This window comes from Crinia signifera, chromosome 5 (genome assembly GCF_055691185.1).
Source record: "Crinia signifera chromosome 5, ASM5569118v1, whole genome shotgun sequence".
In the NCBI taxonomy this organism is placed as follows: domain Eukaryota; kingdom Metazoa; phylum Chordata; class Amphibia; order Anura; family Myobatrachidae; genus Crinia; species Crinia signifera.
The window spans coordinates 44869581-44892519 of record NC_139221.1 but is presented as its reverse complement, the minus strand read 5'-3'; the positions used below and the strand labels follow the sequence as shown (position 1 = coordinate 44892519).

At 39.1% G+C, this 22939-nt stretch overlaps 2 protein-coding genes across 3 annotated transcripts in view; one reads left to right on the top strand and one right to left on the bottom strand.

Moving 5' to 3' along the window:
- The window catches only part of PLAG1 (PLAG1 zinc finger), a 41497-nt gene extending 32015 nt beyond the window's left edge, over nt 1–9482 (top strand). For both annotated transcript variants that reach the window (XM_083187116.1, XM_083187115.1), the window contains one exon: nt 761–9482. In XM_083187116.1, coding sequence (XP_083043242.1) covers nt 765–2009 — 1245 coding nt within the window. In that variant the 5' untranslated portion in view covers nt 761–764 and the 3' untranslated portion in view covers nt 2010–9482. The remainder of the gene's footprint in view (nt 1–760) is intronic.
- The window catches only part of CHCHD7 (coiled-coil-helix-coiled-coil-helix domain containing 7), a 125631-nt gene that overhangs the window by 59667 nt on the left and 43025 nt on the right, over nt 1–22939 (bottom strand). The gene's annotated exons all lie outside the window — the stretch shown is intronic.

The window sequence follows — 22939 nt, the reverse complement described above, 5'->3', positions numbered from 1 at the left end:
ATGCAATGTCTTTTTTCACCGAAATTATGGACATGAGTTGAAATCATGTAAAATGCACCCCAAATGTAATTTTTCACACTGTACCACCCCCACTATCAACGCCAACCCGAAGCGTGGCGAGCGCAGCGGTACGCGTCCTACGACCTTTTCATACCTCCACTATCCACGTCGGCGTGGAGTTGAGAATAGAAAGTGTGGCGAGCACAGCGAGCCACCGAGCCCAAAGCATGGCGAGCGGACGCGGATACCTGTGAAGCCTGCGAGGGGACACGGATACCTGTGAAGGTATCCGCGTCCCTTCGCGGCGCTCGCCACGCTTCGGGCTTGGTGGCTCACTGCGCTCGCCACACTTTCTATTCTCAACTCCACTCCGACGTGGATAGTGGGGGTATGAAAAGGTTGTAGGACGCGTACCGCCGCCCCTCGTGGGCTCGCTGCGCTCGCCACGCTTCGGGTTGGCGTTGATAGTGGGGGTGGTACAGTGTGAAAAATGACATTTGGGGTGCATTTTACATGATTTCAACTCATGTCCATAATTTCTGTGAAAAATGGCATTGCATGTGATTTTTACCAAAAATGCATAAAACCACGGTAAAATCGCATCGCATGCCACTACATATGGCATGCGATGGGAGCCGTGAAAGTACACAAGTACCTGTTTTCTATATACCATAATGTAGGTTTTACTTACTAGATGCATAAGTGTTTCATTGCAAACCTAATCCTTAATCATTTTTTGTGGTTGTATCTGTTTTTAAAGGCATATGGCTACACATTCTCCAGAGAAAACCCACAAGTGTAATTATTGTGAAAAAATGTTTCACCGGAAAGATCACCTTAAGAATCACCTGCATACTCATGACCCCAATAAGGAAGCCTTTAAGTGTGAAGAATGTGGAAAGAACTACAATACCAAGCTTGGGTTTAAACGTCACTTGGCCTTGCATGCTGCTACAAGTGGAGACCTCACCTGTAAAGTATGCTCGCAGACTTTTGAAAGCACGGTGGTCCTACTGGAGCACCTGAAAACCCATGCAGGCAAATCTTCCAGTGGTGTTAAAGAGAAAAAACACCAATGTGAGCATTGTGATCGGCGCTTTTACACCCGCAAAGATGTCCGTAGACACATGGTAGTGCACACTGGGAGAAAAGACTTCCTATGTCAATATTGTGCACAGAGATTTGGGCGAAAGGATCATCTAACCCGTCATATGAAGAAAAGTCACAATCAAGAACTGCTGAAAGTGAAAACTGAACCTGTGGACCTGTTAGATCACTTCACCTGCAGTGTTCCTATTAAAGATGAGCTGCTTCCCGTGATGTCCTTATCTTCCAATGAGTTGACATCAAAGCCATTCACAAACAGTTTGCAGTTGAACCTCTATAACACGCAAATTCAGTCCATGCAGAGTTCTGCAACTACACACCAAATGGTCGCTCCTTCATTGTCTTTGGGTATGCCTTGCCCTATAGATATGGATCCTGTCCATCCCTCTCACCATCTTTCGCTAAAATACCCACTCAATTCTACCTCATATGCAATTTCGATGCATGATAAAGAGCAACCATTGAAAGTGGAAATAGAAAGTTACCTTATGGAGTTACAAAGTGGTATGACATCCTCCTCCCAAGAGTCATCATCTAAATTGAGTTTGGATCCTCAAGTAGGGACATTGGATGATGGTTCAGATGGAGTATCCCTCTCTAAAAGTTCTGTTTCCATTAGTGAACCTCTCAACACATCATCTTTGGACTTCAGTCAGTTGTTCAATTTCATACCTGCCAATGGCCCTCCATACAACACACCAGTATCAGTTGGGAGTTTAGGAATGGGCTATTCTCAAGAAGAGGCCAGTTCATCAATGGCACAGCTCCCTCCACAACCACAGGATCCTCAAGACCCTAGCAATAATATATGTTTTGGTTCATTACACTCATTGTCCTCTGCTTTCACAAGTAATCTAAATACAACCACAACATTGCCACGATTTCATCAAGCTTTCCAGTAGGGGTTTATTGAATGGATTGTTTTAGCTGGTTTTTAATCCTAGTGCCAATGAAAAGACATTTGAAACACCTGTAATAGTCTCAACATTAACAATCTTCTTAAGCCAGTACATTTTTAGCTCTTCAACTTTTTACAAGTGTCTTAATTGTTTACTTTGGTTTTAGACTCCTTAATGTTTGTGGTTGTATAGTTTTCTGTCAGCTGACGTGTTATATATTTTTTTTCTATCGGTAGAGAAAAAAAAGATACTTACTCTTTATTGGTGACTTCCTATGAAATGATTCATATCCATCAACATTTTATTAATGATGATTTAATGATACCACAAGAGTTTATATAGTTTTGCAATGCCAAAGTAGTTATCATTTGAACACACATTGTCTCAACGATAATAAGTCAAGTGGTCAATTTTCGGTATAATTTTGAAAAAAAAAACCATATTTAAAAGCAATGGCCATGCAATGAATCTTACTTCGTTGTGTGCTTCCGTACAACTATTATGCAATGGTTGCGCCTTTGCACAAAATGTGTATTTTATCACTTCATGCAGAGAATTATTATCCTTTTATCCATAGTTTTGGCTTTATGAAAGAATAGTATTATAATACCCTGGGCAAAGAAATGAAATTTTTCTTCTTGCCAAAAGATTGTATGGGGGATGGGGCAGGGACAAGTCTCAGTCTGTAGTATTTGACTACTACCAAAGTGCCTTCAGTTCAGTCATTGTCAAAAAAATATATATACTGTCTTCTTGAAGCAGATATCTGTATAAATGGCATGATACTGCCATTCAGTAGATTCATGCTGCCAGCACTTGCAAATATATGTACTTGGTTTCGGAACCTTTCCATTACCAAAATTACAAGACAGCACTCTTAGGAGTTAAGTAAAAGCATATTGCTTATGCCACTTTGCTTTGTGACCATTATAACTTGCCCCATGCTCTGATTTTAGGCATTAGGAAGAAAAACAAAGTCTATAACCGAAGATTTACAATGTTAATATATAAATATATATATATATATAAAATAGTTATAATGTGGCAGGGCATAAATATAAACATTATGTTTATTAAAGTTCCCATTATATTTTCTTAGTAAATCATTTAGTTTTTTCTTTTAATTGTAAATATTCATTGTATTTCTAACAGTATTTTTTCTTCTAAAAGGCATTATATAGTAGGAATAGTATAATTGTTTTTTTCTTTTAATGCAAACTGCTTTCGTGTTTCGGAGTTAAAATTTGAAATGTGTGCATATGTGGATTGCACAAACCGCTCTGAAAAAATATTCATCCTATAGTTTCTATGAAACAAATTGATGGCTTTCATTGAGCAAATAGTGTTCAATGATGCTTTTTTTCTTAAAATTAGGGAATAAAAGGCACAACAACATATAGAAGGGAATATTTGTGTTGAGAACTAATCTAAACCATTTTAAGAGAGGGAGGTTAAAGTCTATTTTGTTCTCTTCTTCTTTTTTTTTGGGGGGTAAGGGAATGCTCTCTTCAAAAAAAATACTCCAATTTTAATTTCTTAAATTTAACATTTCCTGTGTTTTTGTTATATATCATTTGAAGTTTTTCTTCTTCTTTTTTTTTTTTTTTTTTTTTTAAATGCACGGCTGTTTCTGTGTGCCATTTTATTTTTTAATTTAGCCCAGTGGTTCCCAAACTTTTTGTAATCACGGCTCCCTATAGTATCAGAAAATGTCTCGTGGCACCCCTAGGCCAAAAAATTTTTTATGGAGTAATTGAGAAAAATATATAAAATTAAGTAAATTGTGTTTATATGTCATCCTTAGGGTCAGTTGTGTAGTGAGGGACAGAATTGCTTCTGTTTGTCCATATATTTTATGATTGGAAGCCACCAGCACTTGTTTTGTCTATTACATTAACCATAAATAATTTTGAATTGGTCCTTGACCACCAAGCCAGGGCTCCCCTTCAGGTGTTCAAAGGCACCCCTGGGTGCTATGGCACACAGTTTGGGAACCACTGATTTTAGCCTGTTTCCTTGATAAGCAAGGTAGATCTTTTTACATTTATTTCTGAATATCATCCACTGTTCTCATTCCCATTTTTTCATTTTGTCCATATTACAGGCAGACTACCTAAGATGGAACATCTACATTTTAGACTTGCTGTTTATTATATTAAAAAGCTATCTTATGTTGGCTGAAACGCACTTCTGCCACACATCATAGAAACACACTTTTGCCACGCATCATAATTCATGGCCTTATATTGGATTTTTATTTTTACTACATTATATAAAAGTGCCATATATTTGTATTAGTAACTGTAACATACTATACTATAATATCTGGATATAAAACATTTTATGTATTTTAGTGTTTCTGTGACAAAAAAAAAATATATATATATATATAATATATGTCACCCATAAGGAAAGAAGTAGCCAAATTTGAGTATTTTTATTGAAAGTGGATTTTTTTTTTATTACATTTATTTGAAGTTTCATTCAGAAAAAATCAAGACAATATGTTGAACCTCAATAGGTCATCATGGCTACAGATGGGCTATAATTTTACAGTTGTCTTACCCTTGGCATAAAATGTTAATTCCTTAATTAGACCGACTCTTTTCAGCATAGCTATACTTTAGTATCCATTTAGTATTGGCTATTAGTGGACATGCATCCTGCTACCCATGTGGGGCACTGGAAGAGTTAATTATTGAATGGGCTAATATTTTATTTCCAAAAGTGTACAATTCACTTCCATCACTGTTTTTTCTATTTTTGTTTTGCCTAATAATATATTCTTAATTGTTGCATGTCCTGCCCCTAATTTGCAAATTACAGGACTTGTTGATCTAGCCTGTACATTTTTGTTTTTTGGAGAACCATATGCTGACTGATACATGAGCCAGAGCTGTTTGCATATAAGATATGAATGTTAAGAATACATCATTTCAGGATCCTTTTTTTTTTCTTCTATACAAGCCAATATTTCCTTTTTTTTTTTTTTTTATGAGCTTGGTTGACCTCGGTTACATATTTTGAGATATAGCACTTTTTGGAGGAAAAAAAGCTAAAAATAATGGGACATTTAATGAGGACAAGATTAAGGTAATGCTTTTTATTCTAGTAACTTTCTTAATATGTTCAGTTTCCATTAGAATAAATCTATATAGGAATTATAGTTATAAAGCTTTGTGTACAAAATGATTAAACCTTTAGTTTTGAACAGGTACAACTATTTACAGTGTTTGCTTATCAGTTTGCTATATTGCACAAACTAATATCTGTTGTTTTTTTTTCTGTTTTGTTTTAAGAACTCTTGTGCTGCCAGTTACTTGTGGAGTATTGCAGAAATCCTTAATGGATTCCAATCACACACACAAGTTTTTATATTAATTTCAGTGGTTACTGAATTGGTTTATACATTTCAAGACACACTGCCAGCCTCGTTGGGAATGTAAAGCAAGGGAAATGTAACCTGTACAAATATTTGGTTATATATCTAAATTTGAATACAATATAGAAAATGTAGGGATTATTTTTGCCATGCTGATTAATAGCCCAATTTTTCAGCCGCTAAATTACATTAGGCGTCAAATAGAATCTGTGGGAGAGCTACTTGTTGTTTTCAGAATATATTTTTTATTTATTTTTTGAACACCAAATTCTAGCTCTCTGTAAATAACATGTCACATGGAAAGGTCTAATATATTTTTCTTTATAATTCATCTTAAATGGTAGTGTTCCCCCCTCAGCTACTGTTTACTAATCTGCAAAACAATATATAGCTCAACTTATTGTATGTATTTTCGACTGCTCGGGGAGTGGTAGCCAGTTATGATAGTTGCACGGTTACACAACTACATTGCATTGTGATGTAACCTGAAATAATGTATAACTATTTGGTATGGGATACCGGAGTCTAAGGGTAGACCTGGACCTTTCTAGAAATGCCCTATAGCCGTATTTCACTCACTCTGGGCCTGATTCAGACCTGAATTTTTGCTGCCTAAGGAGCAGGTAAACGCCACCCATCCGCCCGCCCAACTCCACCTCCATGCAAATCACTGCATTTGCATGTGAGGGGATGTGTACTCTTACATATCCCCTCGCATGCGGCCACACGGGTAAAACCTTATTCGAACCTTGCCGACCATCTAATGAATTTTTGCCCACTCGCAGACAAGTCAGTCTGAACTGGCTTTTATCTGGCCCGGAGATGGGCAAAAAAGGGGCGGGTGCTGATGTCATGTGATGTCAGCCGCCCGCCCCAAGCAGAAATCGGCCCACCTGCATACCCAGGGCAACGTCCAGCGTTTTCATGCGGCTAGTGTGATACTCTCCAAAGACCACAGCGGGTCTGCACATGCGTATTTTCACCCATATGCATGCACAGATCCGTAACACCGGTTACTAGCCTGAATTTGGGTCATACTAATCCAGCCCTCTGTCTTTATTTCTTCAAGGCACCATTTATCATCCAGGTTACAAGGATATCGATGCTTGAACATGGGTGGTTAAATCAAACTGCCTGAGGTACTAATCACATCACCTGTGCTTAAGCATTGATAACCTTACTGTCTGGACTATTAAGCTGGGTATAAATTAAGTGATATCCTACATGTTTTCTCTTGAACTGCCTGAAAGTCCTGCACAAACAAAATGGTGCATACACACTGAACAATGTTACATACTATATCGTTCAGCACCCATATCCAGGAGCATGCAGTCCTTGACCAGATGGTCAGGATTTGACTGCATGTACAGACCGAGGTGGTCGTTAATTATGCATGCTCCTGCAGGATGTTATCGATATAGTACAAAAATATTACTGTCTACATCATTATCGTGCATATCGCTTAGAAAAACCATCTAATGTGTACCCAGCTTTAGTGTGTCTTGAGGACCAAGTGTGGGAGACGCACTGTGTTCAGGCACAAGGGAAAATATCAGCCTTTTTTCATACACTTGTTTTTTCCATGTTCTAAAGGAAAGATTAATGCCCAGGCATTTTATATATTTAATTTTATTACCTTTTTTTTCTTATTATTTTAAGACTTCCATCCAAATGGAAAAGCATCAAAGCACTTAAATTTAGGTTTTAAATAAACAAAGGAAAATTTGTCTGCACATACTCGAATGGCCAGTAAAATTTAAGGTGGGCTGTTGAACACCTACTTAATAATTAGGTTGTCATCATTCTTTTTCCTGTCTCTAACCATAAAGTATATTTATTTTTTGTTCGAACAAAATACCAGAATTAGATCATTTCTCTCTAACTGATATCCCTATACGCAAGAGGAGGATATACAATATCTTTCTGGGGTGAGCAAAAACTCCCCACAAACTTGTATAAAAATTAATTTAAGTAGTTCTATAAAAATACACAAACTCCTGGTGTAATGGACACATGGAAAAAAAAGAATACTACCCTGGTCATTAAGGTTCAAAGCACCATTGGGTGAGACTAGAATAGGTAATTCCATAATTTGGAAACTAGGACAGGGTATAATACGTTATATGTATTCAGCATTGCTTATGTATTTCCTCTCAAGAAATTGGTAAAAGGCACAATTATTAATTGCATTGTGACATCATTTGGATTGTGCTCATTTTATTTTGTTATGTCCCTAATTTTCAGACAGTTCATGATGTAATATGTGTACCTGGAAATATATCCCTTTTGTTAGTAATCTTGACCAATTTCACCATAAAACCCTTCTTTGTCTGTCTGATACAGTTGTTAATGTCTCTTCTTACTCCTTAGGCTTTTGAGGCAATATTTTGCTGAAAATTAGAATTTTAAACGCCAGATGTACGCTACTCTCAAATTCAGCCAAACCAATACCTATCACTAATCACCTGCATGGATGCAATACAGTATTGCTGTGTACACACGGTACAATTTGTCATTCGATTTTGACTATAAAGTCAAAATCAAATCGGGATTGCATAGACATCAAATGGAGTTAGAACATGGTTTTTAAGCCTTCTAACCCGATTCGATGCCGATGCGCGCTCCCGTTCAGCTGAATTTGAAATAGACAGTGCATCAATGACTATATAGTGCAGATTGAATGTAGATAGTATGAATTGTATGTAAATAGCACATGAGTTAGCAAAGATTGCATAGCAATAGAATCTTATTCAAATAGCAAATGAATCTCACCGTGTGTACACACCATATCTCTGGAAAGTATTTTTAAATGTTGACATTTATTATATAAGTAAAACCAATCCACAGCTGCAGTTGCGTTGAATAGCATTTATTAGAAGCTTAATTTTTTTGGGGTGACAAAAAAATGCATTTGTTATATATTATGCCTTCACTTTGCCTCATAATTACAAAGAAATGCCTATATGGTAGTGTCTCTTGATATGTAATTTCACCATAGAAGTGACCATACTGTTGCTAATCATATGTAAACAAATTTAAGTATAAGCTTCATTGGTACAAACCAATCAGAATGAATGTTTATCTTCTCAAAAAACACTCCTGCAATATTGTTATATTGGATCATCATGCTGCTAATGTAACTAGGGAAACCGTTCTCTAATGGTGCTACAACCTTCCTGTCACTTACAGATGTATTTTTACCATAGAAAAAAGGACTATTTTATTATAGCGATAGTTGTATGATTATATTTTTATACTGTGATCTAGTTTACCCTTTTATTGATCTTTGTACAACACCACAGCGTATTAATATGCACTTGTTAAAAAATAACAACAAAAAATTAAGAAAAAAAAAAAAAGAGGCAATGGACATGCCAAATTTTCTCCCAGCACACCCAGCTTTTTTTTTGGGTTCATTTAAGTCAATATGCAATTAAATGAAATGGGCACAATATATAGTGTTGAGTGAAGATCACACTGTATATTCGAAATCCCTTCCCCTCGGCATTTCTATGTTATTTTGGAAAATGTTTTTGGAACGGATAAATCTCTTCTGACTTCTTGCTGAAATTTTTAATTTGTATTCAGTGCGGGAAGAAAAAAAAATAAAAAATCTGTTTGGACTTACAAGTGCTAGAGAAAATTAGTCTATAAATGGTTTTTGAAGTAGAAGAAATTGCATTCCAGGCTGAATATTCTTGTATCTTTCTTGCATTTAAAAAAAAGTTATCGAGATTATGGGAAGTTGTGTTGCTTATCATGTAAATGTACTTAACAAATGTATTCACAAACTACTGTTGTATTTGTATAAAATATAGACAAAAAGATTGCATATATATTTTTGTGTATAAGCTCTGTAAAATAGCAATCACATTATGAAGCTGCAGCGGGTTGTCTTGTTAAGCATTCACATCCAAAGAGAGAGAGACTATTTATTGTCCACATTCTTTGATACTAAAAGATACTTTGCTGCTATTTTAAAAATTAGAGCTGCAGCTTCTCAAGGCGTACAGTGTTTGCTGTATAAATATGTGAACTCCACAAAATCAATAAAATGGCAGACTGATTTAGATAACATATATACAAGTGCCTGACGTTTAATAGACCATGCCTCCTCTCATTTTTGTCCTGTGTTTTTGTTCTTGTGATCAAAGATCCGTGTTTAGAAGTGTCATTTAAGTTTCTCTCAGACTGTCAACCTTTTCCTATGCACTACAATGATCACTTGCATTATGTCAAAGCAGGGGTGGGGAATCTCTATCCCGCGGGCTGTAAATGGCCCCCGTAGGCAGTCTGTGTGGTCAGCCCTCCCACCTGGCGGTCTGCACGTGAGACAAGGAAGGTAGTCTCGCATGAGGTGGCCACGCCGGTGGGAGCTACTTCACGCCACATGCATCCAGCAGCAGTTTATCTGCCGGAGCATGGGATGGGGGAATCAAGGTCCTTTTTAAAGGTGCAAATTTTGATATGGACCCTGGAAGGATTTCAGCCATTAAAAATGGCCCGTGTAACAAAGAAGGTTCCTCACACCTGATTTCAAAGGATTTAGTTTTTCCTTTCTGAAATGGGGAAGTCTCCTATACAAGATCCTTAAGGTCCACACACTCTGAGCATTTTTCGCCCGTTTTGACGATTTTCCCATGGGCGGGTGACTTTCCACAGCAGGACACTATGGAAAGCCGTCCACCAGCGTTCATCTCTGGCCCGTACACACTGGGTGGCTTTCGAGAGGAGTAAACTGCGCTGCTTTCAGCTCAGCCACCCAGTGTGTATGGGCCTTTAGTTGCTGTATTAAGTGATCAATTAACTTTTTTTTATTATTATTATTATACCTTTTTTAAACAATGTTACATTTATAAAGAAAAAAATGTGTTTTCAGGTTGAACGGTCATATACATATATAGTGTTTTTGGCTTTCACATCTTGTATTGCCATCTACTCCCATATCTTCTCTGACATATTTTATTTGTGCCTTTAACAACTGCTCTCTTCTATGTTATGTGATGAAAGTAGTAAATAGAAAACTAGACTAGAGGTTAGAGCAGTGGTTCCCTACCTGGGGTACTAGTACCCCTGGGGGTACTCTGCAGACCAGTTGGGGGTACTTGGAAATAATATTGGTAATGGCGGAAGAAGAAAAAGTCTCCCGATGGTAAGTCTACCATTGACATGGAAACAAGCCCCGTTGTGTCATTTCCAGTTTCATCTGCAGCGTCATCGGCATCTCCTCGTGCTTTTGCCCAACCAGCAATTCACTGAGAGCTACCTGTGAACATCTGCCCCGCACTGACATGGGTGGAAGAAGTACTGTGGAAATTTCAAATTGAGAGGAGGGGTACTTATAAATTAAAAGCCTAATCAAGGGGTATGGGAGAGAAAAAAGGTTGGGAACCACTGGGTTCTGGTGTGGTTGTGTTCATACACATACATATAGTAGATGTAGAGATTTAGATATTGCACAAAAATGGCAAATTTGTCAAATTAGTTGGATGAGGTATACTAGGTCAACATTTAGCATGGTTTTGCAGTGTAAATGAGTGCTGCTTCAAGAAATCCAAGTTCTGTTGGCATCTCACACCTCCGGTGAATTCTGACACCAATCCTTTTCCCCCCCAGTGTATGAATCGGGCATAACTGCCCAAAACACAGCACTCCATTGGACCACAAATATGATGAGGAAATGGTAAAGAAACTAGAGACACGGTGGGACGTGTCTGGAGAGAATATTGAAGGATGACTCAAAGGGGGAAATTTACTAAAGGAAATTTGTAAAGAAATCGGTGTATTTGTATTTAGAAATAAACTTAATTTTGACATTTACTATCCTGAAAATACGGCAATTCGTATTGATGTGCTATCAATACGAATTGCCGTATTTTCGGGATAGTAAATGTCAAAAATAAGTGTATTTCTAAATACAAATACACCTATTTTTTACAAATTTCCTTTAGTAAATTTCCCCCAATATGTTGATCACACTAGCTGGGGGAATGAGTGGTCAAAAATATTGGTTATTTTATGTTCAAAATATAGGCCCTTATTCTGATCGGTGCGGCCGGATCCAAATATGCGGCCAGCACCGTGCATCCTAAACCCCGCCTTCCATACGGATCGCCAACTCCGTCCGTACGCGGTAAGAAGCTGGCCGAACGGACCGCACGTGTATTTCTGATGAATACACCTCCTCCATCTCAGGGAACCTCCCCCATCATTCGATGGTCGCAGACCATCGAATGCAGGACCGAGTGGCCAGGCAGCTCCCGCAACCTCAGACCACACGGGCATTTCTCCGTGCAAAAGCAGGGATCTGGGCAGGCAGCTGACATCCGGCGATGGCATATGTCCGCCCCCTACACATGCGTCACGGCCGCATTACCATACGTACGCCCAGCGTTTGCATGGGAACGCCCATGAAACGCGGGGTGTAAACATATGGTAATGAGCCCAAACAGCCCTTCACGCCCCTCTCCACCCCCTGTTCGTAGTGTACACATTTCATGCGGAATGTTGCCGTGCGTTCCGCTCGCACATGCGCAGAGACGCCTCTGCACATGCGCAGACACAAAACATCGGCGGCACGAACGCACGCGGATATTACCGCACCAACCAGAATAAGGGCCATTGTTATGCTGAAAATTTGGCACTGCGCTTGTTAAACTACGACAATCCAGAATAATCCAGACACTTAAAAAAAAAAAATATAGTAAATATATAATTTCTTGCCCTGCCCATCAGAGCTTACATTCTAAAAGAGTATTTGTGCATACACTCAGCTTAATGCGTGTCGCATAAGATTATGATGGATGTTTTTTGCGTACACAGTATCTCATTATTTCTCAACTGCACAAACCACAGCATTGCGTGTGGTTACCCTACCTTTGAATTGGGCCATTTAAGCTTTTCAGTTAACACTAAACAAATGCCCTAGCTGGTGCATGTTGGTAAGTAACAAACTATGGGGGTTATTAGACCTGATTGCAAAGATATATATATATATATATATATATATATATATATATATATATACGAAAGGATGAACCCGTCACTCAGGGCTTAAGTGAGCTGCGGTGCAGAGTGGCTTGCTCTGTTGCCGTAAGTCGATGGTCTGTGTCAACACACAGACATCCATGCACAAGTTTTGAAAGGGACAAAGGCACTCAGAGGCTTGAAGATGGTGAAAAAACTGGAGGAATTTTATTCCATAGCCTGTCTACGTTTCGGGGGTCATGCCCCCGTCGTCAGGACAAAAAGGCAAAGGTTACCTTTGCCTTTTTGTCCTGACGACGGGGGCATGACCCCCAAAACGTAGACAGGCTATGGAATAAAATTCCTCCAGTTTTTTCACCATCTTCAAGCCTCTGAGTGCCTTTGTCCCTTTCTATATATATATATATATATATATATATATTTTTTTTTTTTTTATTATTTTTGCAACTGGACAAAATCCTGCTGAACTGCAGGTGGGGAAGATGTAAAATGTGTGGAGAGAGTTAGATTTGTGTGGGGTGTGTTCAAACTGAAATCTAATTTGCAGCATAAAAATAAAGCAGCCAGTATTTACCCGGCCCAGAAAAAAAAATAACTCACCCAAATCTAGCTCTCTGCACATGTTATATTTGCACCACCTGCAGTCAGGGCCGGTGCCACCTCTAGGCCGGCCACTGGAGGGTGGTAGTGAGCTGCAGCAGCACTCCTGCCCGAGGAGAGCAGAAAGCAGCTCCAAGTATTAGCAGCTATTCCCAGCAGGGAATAGTTGAGCTTACACCCGCCGGGGGAGAGAGGACTCCGCTCCAGCAGCCTCTGACGAAACCTGGGAGTGGGAGTCCCCGGCTATGTTGAGGGTGGGGGAGAGAAATGTCTCCCGGGGGGGTTTGAAGTTTTGCCTAGGGTGCTGAGACAGCTCGCACCAGCCCTGCCTGCAGTGCAACACTGCTTTTCTCCATTTGGTAAAATGTGCTTTGCGATCAGGTCTGAATAAACTTTTTTTATTTTAATTCTGCAGAGTAATCAGATGTTGTTGGGGAGTGGGCACACACCGGGCATAGACAATGCCAAGTTCTATCCACTGATTAAACCAGTAACCAAAAATATATTTGTTAACACTTTGGCCAATTAAACCTTATACAGTAGCAGTCTACAAAGGAGTGAAAAAAAAGAAATGTTCTTAAAGGTGGATGAATTTCTCTTTCTACTAAAGGTAAGTTTTTCAGTGCAATATATTTTTTAATAAAAACAGGTTTTTATCCTTTTGAGTGCTAACAGCTGTGAGCGGTGTAAAATATCTGCTAAGATTGTCAGCGGCACTCACATTTGGTATATAAATTCAAATAAAACAATGTTGTGTACAAAAAGATTATATTTCCTATATAAGGTAAACCGGTCCCTATGAGGAATAAAAATGTTTTCTTAGCAAGATTTACACCTATTTTGACAAAATTACATGGCACTCAAAGGGTTAAACCAAACCTTGAGCCAAATGTAATAGGGTGTGAGAATCAGAAAGTGAGATCTTTTTGGAAGAGGTTTCTCTTGTTTTATTTTTTTTATTTTTTTATTAAAGCTGCAATCAAAACATACTCAATTACATTTGGCCACTAGACTGATTGATATATAAGGATATAATCTAGCATACTCAACTGTGGTTCAAAGTGAAAGAAATAGTGATACTGTAGAAGTATGCCAAACATCGTCCTTCTGGCTTGTCATAGAGTATATACAAATAAAGTGGTAATCAAGAAATAAATGCCGAGTCGTCAATATACAATAATCCAATATTGTATATTGACGACTCGGCAATATACAATATTTGATTATTGTATATTGACGACTCGGCAATATACAATAATCCAATATTCAAACTATCCCGGAATTCAAAAATATTTGAGCACAACGGAAAAAGTGACACTTTGCTTTCTGAAGATTCAGTGCACACAAATTTTGTGACAATTACGTAAATATTAGCTTCACGCTAAATGTCCAAATGTAGCCACGCTCATCAGTGCTGTGGTATGGCTGTTTGGCACGTGGAATTGCCACTCTGCGACATTGCAATTCAATGCTTTTCTATGAGCTGTGGGAGTTAGATACGCATAATGATAAAATTTGCACTAATCGCCATAATTGTAACGATCGGAACAGCAACGATAATTCTGGCTACATTTGTATGTGAAACTTTAAATCCTGTATGGTTTAGATTTGGTTCCTATGCCTAAAATATCTCATTATGGTATGCAAATATTGCAAAATACAGAATTATTCTATATCCAAAATGCTTATGGCAGATTCAACCTGACCAAAACTGGAAGTGACATCCGCTATGAAGAAGTGTTAAGGAAACCGGTTTCATATACCACAGAAAAGAGAGGTGACAACTAGCCAGAGAATATGAATATATCCCTTTCCTTCATAGTATGTTTCGGTGAATTGGTCAATGAGAAATTGGTATTGCCAATCCTCAGGTCTACAAAATGTATATAAAAATTGGAATTAAAAACTGATGTTGGATTTTGACACATTACACACTGGAAATAAACTTTTTCTAGCTTTATATCAAATAAAAATGAAGGCAACAGGTCTAAATATTTAGTAAAATATTAAGAATAACAAAATAGTAAAGTTTCTCAATTACTTGAATTAATACACCTTGAAACCACATTTTGTTGCACTTATAGATATCTCTCTGTACCCTGATACGTCTTTACTATCTTTGAGCACCTACAAGAGGAAAATTTGCCAATTTTTCCATGCAGAACTTTTAATTTCAGACAAATTTCATGGTGAGCATTGATCGACCAGTCCATCCACATTTTATTTATCTGATGTAGGTTAGGGCTTTGATTTGATTACTAAAGGACATTCACCATACTGTATTTAAGCCACTATGTTACTTTCTTGGTGGTAAGTTTAGGGTCTCTGGGTGGAATTTTTTTTAACCTTTCTACCAATCGTTAGCTGTCCAGCAGAGGTCTGTATGTTTTCCTCTACAATTTGAGTGTACTTGGTAGCATCCATCTTCCCTTCAATCCTGGCCAATTGCCCAGCCCCTGCTAAAGAAAAACATCCCCACAACATAATGTAGCCACCATGCTTCCTGGTATATATGTTTACAGGTGATGTGCTGTGTTTGAGGAAGACCCAATATAGCTCAAGCCCAAAAGTTCTATATTGCTCTCATCTGACCTTTTGCCACATGGCAGTAAAATCTGCCAAGTGGCGCACTTTTTCTGAAGTGGTTGCTTTTTTGCCACTTATATAATCCAACAAGCACAAGAATGACCAGCCTTACAAGTCCTTGAAAGTTGCAGTAGGCCTCTTTGCAGCTTTCCAGATCACTTTTTCCCTGATTCTATTATCCAGCTTGGAGGGTTAAGCTGTGTACACACGGGGGCGATAGGGGCTGAAATCGCTGGAAATATGGTCGCAGGCGACCATATTGCCAGTGATGGGAGTGTGCCCCGGCGATAAATCGCCTGGTGTGCGCTCCCGTTTTCAGCCCCGTTCTTATCGGTGGTTGCAGGAGCTTGCGACCAGCTGATTACCTCTGCGGCACCGCCGGCAGAGGCTCCCTTTCATCAGCGACCATCTCTGGTCGCTGTTGAAAAGGCGAAACTGAGCGATCTATTGCTCAGCCATATATTGCTAGCAATATATGGCTGAGCAATATATCTCCCCGTGTGTACGGGGCTTTAGTCTGATTATATATTTCTGATACTCTGTTCTCACTGCTAGGCAAATTCCCGGGTCAAGCATGTCAACCCGGTAATTTGCCTTTTAACAGGTTTTGTTTCAGTGTGAACGGTTTAACCTGTGTCGAAATCCCCGGTGCTCCAACCCTCCTCTTTACTTAGGTTGAAGAACTCTGACCTCGGGACCCCAAACATTTTATGTTTTGCAGGTATACAGCTGTGTTTATTACACATTTTAAAAGATTCACAGATTGAGCTAATTATTTTATTTGTGATTCTGTGCGAAGAACTGGAAAACGTGAACTGTTTGGACCAAAGGCTGACCAAGTCAGAACCCAAGCAAGAAGGTAGTTTATAGATTGTTTGAAGCTATAAATACATTTCCAAAAGTAGGGATTAAAAATGTCCTGGATGATTAGTCTGTGCTTGCATTTATGCCCTAAATAAACATGGTTTTTGCCATTTTCTTTTATAGAAGTTTCTACATTGTTTTCTTTGTACAATTACTGTATGTGGTTTTAGAAAAATCTTGATACCCAGGAAGGAGCGATGAATATAATTTTACCATTTCTATGTTTAGCACTGGTACCTCAAAACAGGTAGAGGGCTTCTGAAATCTATTTTGGGTTTACACCTATTGCCAGAATTAAGGACAACTGAAGTATATAGATTTTAATATTATACTCTTAAGCTGTGTAACAATGTTCCATATAGACTCACACATAAACAATACAGTAAAATAAAAGTACTGACCGCAAACATTGCTGTGTGAATTGCTTTTGTGTTAGTGTTGTTGCTGACCATGTCAGGCATTCAACCTGTGGGCACCCTGTGCCCCAATAATTGCATTTATAGTTCTGAAATTTATTTCCTTTTTTCCTGTGTATTATGTTCCTTCATCTAAACTTTTTGTGAATGGAGTGGCTTGTCCCCAGACTTGGCTACTCTAAAGTCACAAGTTGAAGACCTCTTTTTGTGTGGCATGTTACGCATCTAAGACTTGGGTTGTTCTGGTTCACTCCTGGCCAATTCCTTATTAGATGGACAAAATCATGTGCACTGCAGGTGGGGTAGATGTGACTTGTGTAGAGACAGTTAGATTTGGGTGGGGTTTTACTTCAAAGTGAGATCTATATTGCAGTGTAAAAATAAAGGAATCAGTATTTTCCCTGCACAGAAACAAAATAACTCACCCAAATCTAATGCTCTCTGCACATTTTCCATCTGCCCCCATGCAGGGTTTTGTCCATCTAAGAAGGAATTTGCCAGAAGAAGTGAACCAGAATAACCCCCTTAATCCTAGTGTTCCCAACACATGTATCAGAGGCCTCAAATGAATTATTCTAATCTACCAATTGTAGTCATGATGGATGAATCCTGTGAATTTTTCGTGATTGTCACTTCAGGAATAACTACAGTAATTTATATTCTTTATGCAATTTGAAGATAGAAGATGTTGACCAGCAATAATAAATGTCCACTATAAGGTACACCACCCTCTTACATAAAGCCTGGTGTCCAGGCTAAAGTCCTCTTTCGCAGCAGCATCCAGTACTACTGGACCCAATCCAGGATCCAGCCTATGACCTACTGTTCCAGCAACATTCAGAACCACCTGTACATACCAGTTCTCAGCCTAATACCAGTATCAAGTACCCCTGGTATTATGGTTTTCGCCCGTTCCACTTCGCTTCACACCTCTAAAGTCCTTCCTACTTCTTACTAAGTAGGTACCAAGTAGTACCAAACCAGAACTATTTATAAAACCCTTACCTACTGGCCTTATTCCCAGTGTGTTTATTTATTTAACATTGACATCCGCCAACTCTCTGCACATGTTGCATCTGCCCCCCGTAGTGCACATGGTTTTGTCCATTTGAGAAGGAGTTTGCCTTTGCAAGTGAACCAGAATAAGGGCCATAATATAGTGTTTAAAGGATTAATTAATTTTATTAATATAAATGAAAACATTCATTGGAATACTATTGTATGGAGAATTATGCTTACAATCCACGGCATCTCTTTAGCGATCACCGGTTGCTCCCAACTGCCATCCCTGCCCGCGGGACATTAGCACCCATGGTTGGGACAGTGGGAGGTATGAATTTCGTGTATTATTTAAAATAGTAAATTAAGACATTGGATGCAATGTGTTCTGAGAACAAGCACCAAACGTGAAGGGTAAGATTGCACCTTCTAGCACAGAGCAATGTATGCGCTATTCACTCGACCATGATTTGTTCTTGCTGGAAAAAGCACAGCACTTGTATGATGTCATTCAAAAGCATTGAGGGGTAGATGTATGAAGCAGTGATAAGGGAGAGGAAGTGATAAAGTTCCTGGTACTTTATCACCGGCCAATCAGCTCCTGACTGTTAAGTTACAGGATGGGTTTAAATAGGGACAGTCAGGCGCTGATTGGCCAGTGATAAAGTACCAGGCACTTTATCACTTCTCCCTTTATCACTGCTTCATACATCTACCCCTGAGTTCATATTACATTTTTGTTGGACTTATTATCTGTAGTGTGTATTTTCGTTTATTGCTACCTATGAAACCAATCTGGCTGTAGCCTTGCATTAAACCCCTGCTTCTATTGGAACATCTATTTATATTCTCTGGATAGTAATAAATCAAATTAACATATTTGACATTCCTACTGTTTTAGCATCTGCCACCTCTAATGGAAGTTTATTCTTGGGAGGTAACTCCCTATTAATCATAGAGTCACTCAGGACTCAACTTACAAAATAATGATTCACGTTACACAGTATTCCTGCAGTGAGTCACATCCACTTGAAAACCATGCATCCTTTTGAACCAACATATTGTGTTTTACAACATTTATGTATTGGATGTATGTGACTTAATGACTATATAATCTAGAGATCTATGTATTGGGTTCCGTCTAAGAATACAAAGCTAGGATAAATAGTGCAAGGCTTATTTCAGTCCCCTCCCCCAAAAATGTAACCAGAAACCATGGGAAGGTATTTTCTACACAGTTCATAAACTTCAAGTTAGGATCTAAGTAGGAATGTAAAATAGGGTTCGTGGTTCTATATGGAGTATGCTAACAGATGTTAAATACCTATGCATCCTACAAAATGGATTTAAAAAAAATAGGGTTTAAAAAAAATTAGGTCACTATTATTAGTAGTTAAAGTGTCCTACGTGATGCATTTCATAGTGATTCATTTTGTTTTTCTTTTACAAATTTACAGGAAACGTATCTTTTTGAATTCAAAAACAGTTCCCAAATAACATGTAGCAAAAAATAAATAAAAAGCAAGTAAAAAAAAAGATGAAAAAGTCCTGCACCCATGTGTGTGTGTGTAGCAAAAAATAAATAAAAAGCAAGTAAAAAAAAAGATGAAAAAGTCCTGCACCCATGTGTGTGTGTGTTTGTGTATGTATGTGTATAATATATATATATATATATATATATATATATATATATATATATATCAGGGTTGCCTACTTTTGAAAAATAATTTCAGGGAGAAAAGTAAAAGGCATGGGACCTTGCATCGCCAGGGGCGGACCTAATAGCTGGCGATGCCCTGCTGCGACTTGTAGTGCCACCTTTGCATAATAGACTCTGACAGGTAATCATATAGCTGGTGCTGGTGCCATGCTGCGACTTGTAGTGCCACCACTGCATAGTAGACTCTAACAGGTAATCCTATAGCAGCTGGTGGTTCCCTGCTGGGACTTGTAGTGCCACCAATGGGATGCTCTGCTGGGACAGGTAGAGTAGACCTGTAGCCGCATGGGGGGGGGGTGTCCGCGCCATTACTGTGACTTGTAGTCTGAAGCAAAAGAGGTGGCAGGGGGGGGGGGGGAACACAACAACACAATTGAAGCTGCACACTGCTGCAGCAGCATAGAGGCCTGGAGATGGAATGGAGCGGAGCAATAATAAGCAGCGGGGAGGAAGACAGAGGTTTTAAATCAGCCAGCTCGGTCTGACTTCTTACCACTGCCTCTTGTTGCTTGCCGCCTGCTGCTCCTCCATACGCCGCTGTTGCTCCCGCTCTCCGTCCAGCGCGTCATCAGCTACCCACAGAGCCCCGTGGTGGCCGGTATTTATTAGGAGAGCAGTGTGATGACGTCGCGCTTGCAGGACCTGACACCGGCACTTCATTGACTCACGCAGTGACGCGCACCTGCAGTCACAACTCACAAATGTCAGAGTGCAGACTTTAAAAACCGGGAGGATACGGGCAGTTTCCGTGAGACCGGGAGGATGACTGAAAAAGCGGGAGACACCCGCATAATTCGGGAGAGTCGGCAACCCTGATATATATATATATATATATATATATATATATATATATGTGTGTGTGTGTGTATAGATAGATAGATAGATAGATAGATGTCATGAGACCAGGTTGCACATGCTAACAATAATTAAAATGGAGTGCTGTAGCTCATTTAATGTTATGATACAAGCCTGTACCTTTAACCCCTTACCGCCGCAGCCTGTTTTTGCCTTCCTGACAGAGCCCTTTTTTTCAAATCTGACATGTATCACTTAAGTGGGGATAACTTTTTTTTGCTTTTACTTATCCCAGTTATTTTGAGATTGTTTTCTCGTGACACATTGTACTTCAAGTTAGTGGTAAATTTTGGTCGATACAGTCTGTTTTTTTTTGTGAAAAATACCAAAATGTCGTAAAAAAATTGAAAATTTTGCAATTTGCAAAATGTTAAATTTTATGCGTGTGAGACAAATAATCATACCACTCAAAATAGTTAATAACTAACATAGACCATATGTCTACTTTATGTTTCCATCATTATTTCAACCTCCTTTTAATTTTTTTGGGCACTAGGAGGCTTAAAATATGAATAGCAAATTCTCAAATTTTCAAGAAAATTTCAAACACTGATTTTTTTAGGGACCAGTTCAGTTCTGATGTGACTTTGAGGGACTTGTATGTGAGACACCCCCATAAATGATGCCATTTCAAAAACTGCACCCCTCACAGTATTCAAAACAGCATTTTGGAAGTTTGTTAACCCTTTAGGTGTTTCACAGGAATTAAAACAAAGTGTAGGTGAAATTTCAAAATTTAATTTTTTTTGCAGATTTTCAATTTGAATACATTTTTCTAAGGAACACAGTAGATTTTACTAGAGAAATGTGACTAAAAATTGATTCCCCCAATTCTTTTGTTTTCATAAATATCCTATATGTGGCCCTAGTGTGCACGTTGACCAAACCACAGGCTTCATAATAGAAGGAGCACCTACTTGATTTTGGAGCCTCCTTTTTATGAGATTATTTTTTAGGCACCATGTAGGTTTCTAGGCACCATAAGATGCTAAAAGTTAGGAACCCCCCCACAAGTGACCCCATTTTGCAAACTATACCCCTCAGGGAATTCATCTAGGGGTATAGTGTACATTTCAAACCCCCAGGGGTTTCACCAATTGTGGTACAACTGGGCTGTGAAAATGAAAAATTTCATTTTTTTACACAAAAATGCAGTTCTGGCTCAAAATTTTTCATTTTCACAAGGAATGAAGGAGACAAAGCACCCCAAAATCTGTGCCCCAATTTCTCCCGAGTACGGCAATGCCTCATATGTGACCAAAAAATACCATTTGGGTGCATGGCAGGACTCAGAAGGGAAGGAGTGATTTTTGGATTTTGCAGCACAGATTCTGGTGGAATGAATGGTGGGTGCTATGTCGCATTAGCAAGACCCCCGAAGCACCAATACAGTGGAACCCCCCCCACAAGTGACACCATTTTGCAAACTACACCCCTCAGGGAATTCATCTAGGGGTATAGTGTACATTTCAAACCCCCAGGGGTTTCACCAATTTTGGTACAACTGGGCTGTGAAAATGAAAAATTACATTTTTTACACAAAAATGCAGTTCTGGCTCAAAATTTTTCATTTTCACAAGGAATGAAGGAGACAAAGCACCCCAAAATCTGTGCCCCAATTTCTCCCGAGTACGGCAATGCCTCATATGTGACCAAAAAATACCATTTGGGTGCATGGCAGGACTCAGAAGGGAAGGAGTGATATTTGGATTTTGCAGCACACATTCTGGTGGAATGAATGGTGGGTGCTATGTTGCATTAGCAAGACCCCCGAAGCACCAATACAGTGGAACCCCCCACAAGTGACCCCATTTTGCAAACTACACCCCTCAGGGAATTCATCTAGGGGTATAGTGTACATTTCTAACCCCCAGGGGTTTCACCAATTGTGGTACAACTGGGCTGTGAAAATGAAAAAATACATTTTTTTACACAAAAATGCAGTTCTGGCTCAAAATTTTTCATTTTCACAAGGAATGAAGGAGACAAAGCACCCCAAAATCTGTGCCCCAATTTCTCCCGAGTACGGCAATGCCTCATATGTGACCAAAAAATACCATTTGGGTGCATGGCAGGACTCAGAAGGGAAGGAGTGATATTTGGATTTTGCAGCACACATTCTGGTGGAATGAATGGTGGGTGCTATGTTGCATTAGCAAGACCCCCGAAGCACCAATACAGTGGAACCCCCCCACAAGTGACCCCATTTTGCAAACTACACCCCTCAGGGAATTCATCTAGGGGTATAGTGTACATTTCAAACCCCCAGGGGTTTCACCAATTGTGGTACAACTGGGCTGTGAAAATGAAAAATTACATTTTTTACACAAAAATGCAGTTCTGGCTCAAAATTTTTCATTTTCACAAGGAATGAAGGAGACAAAGCACCCCAAAATCTGTGCCCCAATTTCTCCCGAGTACGGCAATGCCTCATATGTGACCAAAAAATACCATTTGGGTGCATGGCAGGACTCAGAAGGGAAGGAGTGATTTTTGGATTTTGCAGCACACATTCTGGTGGAAT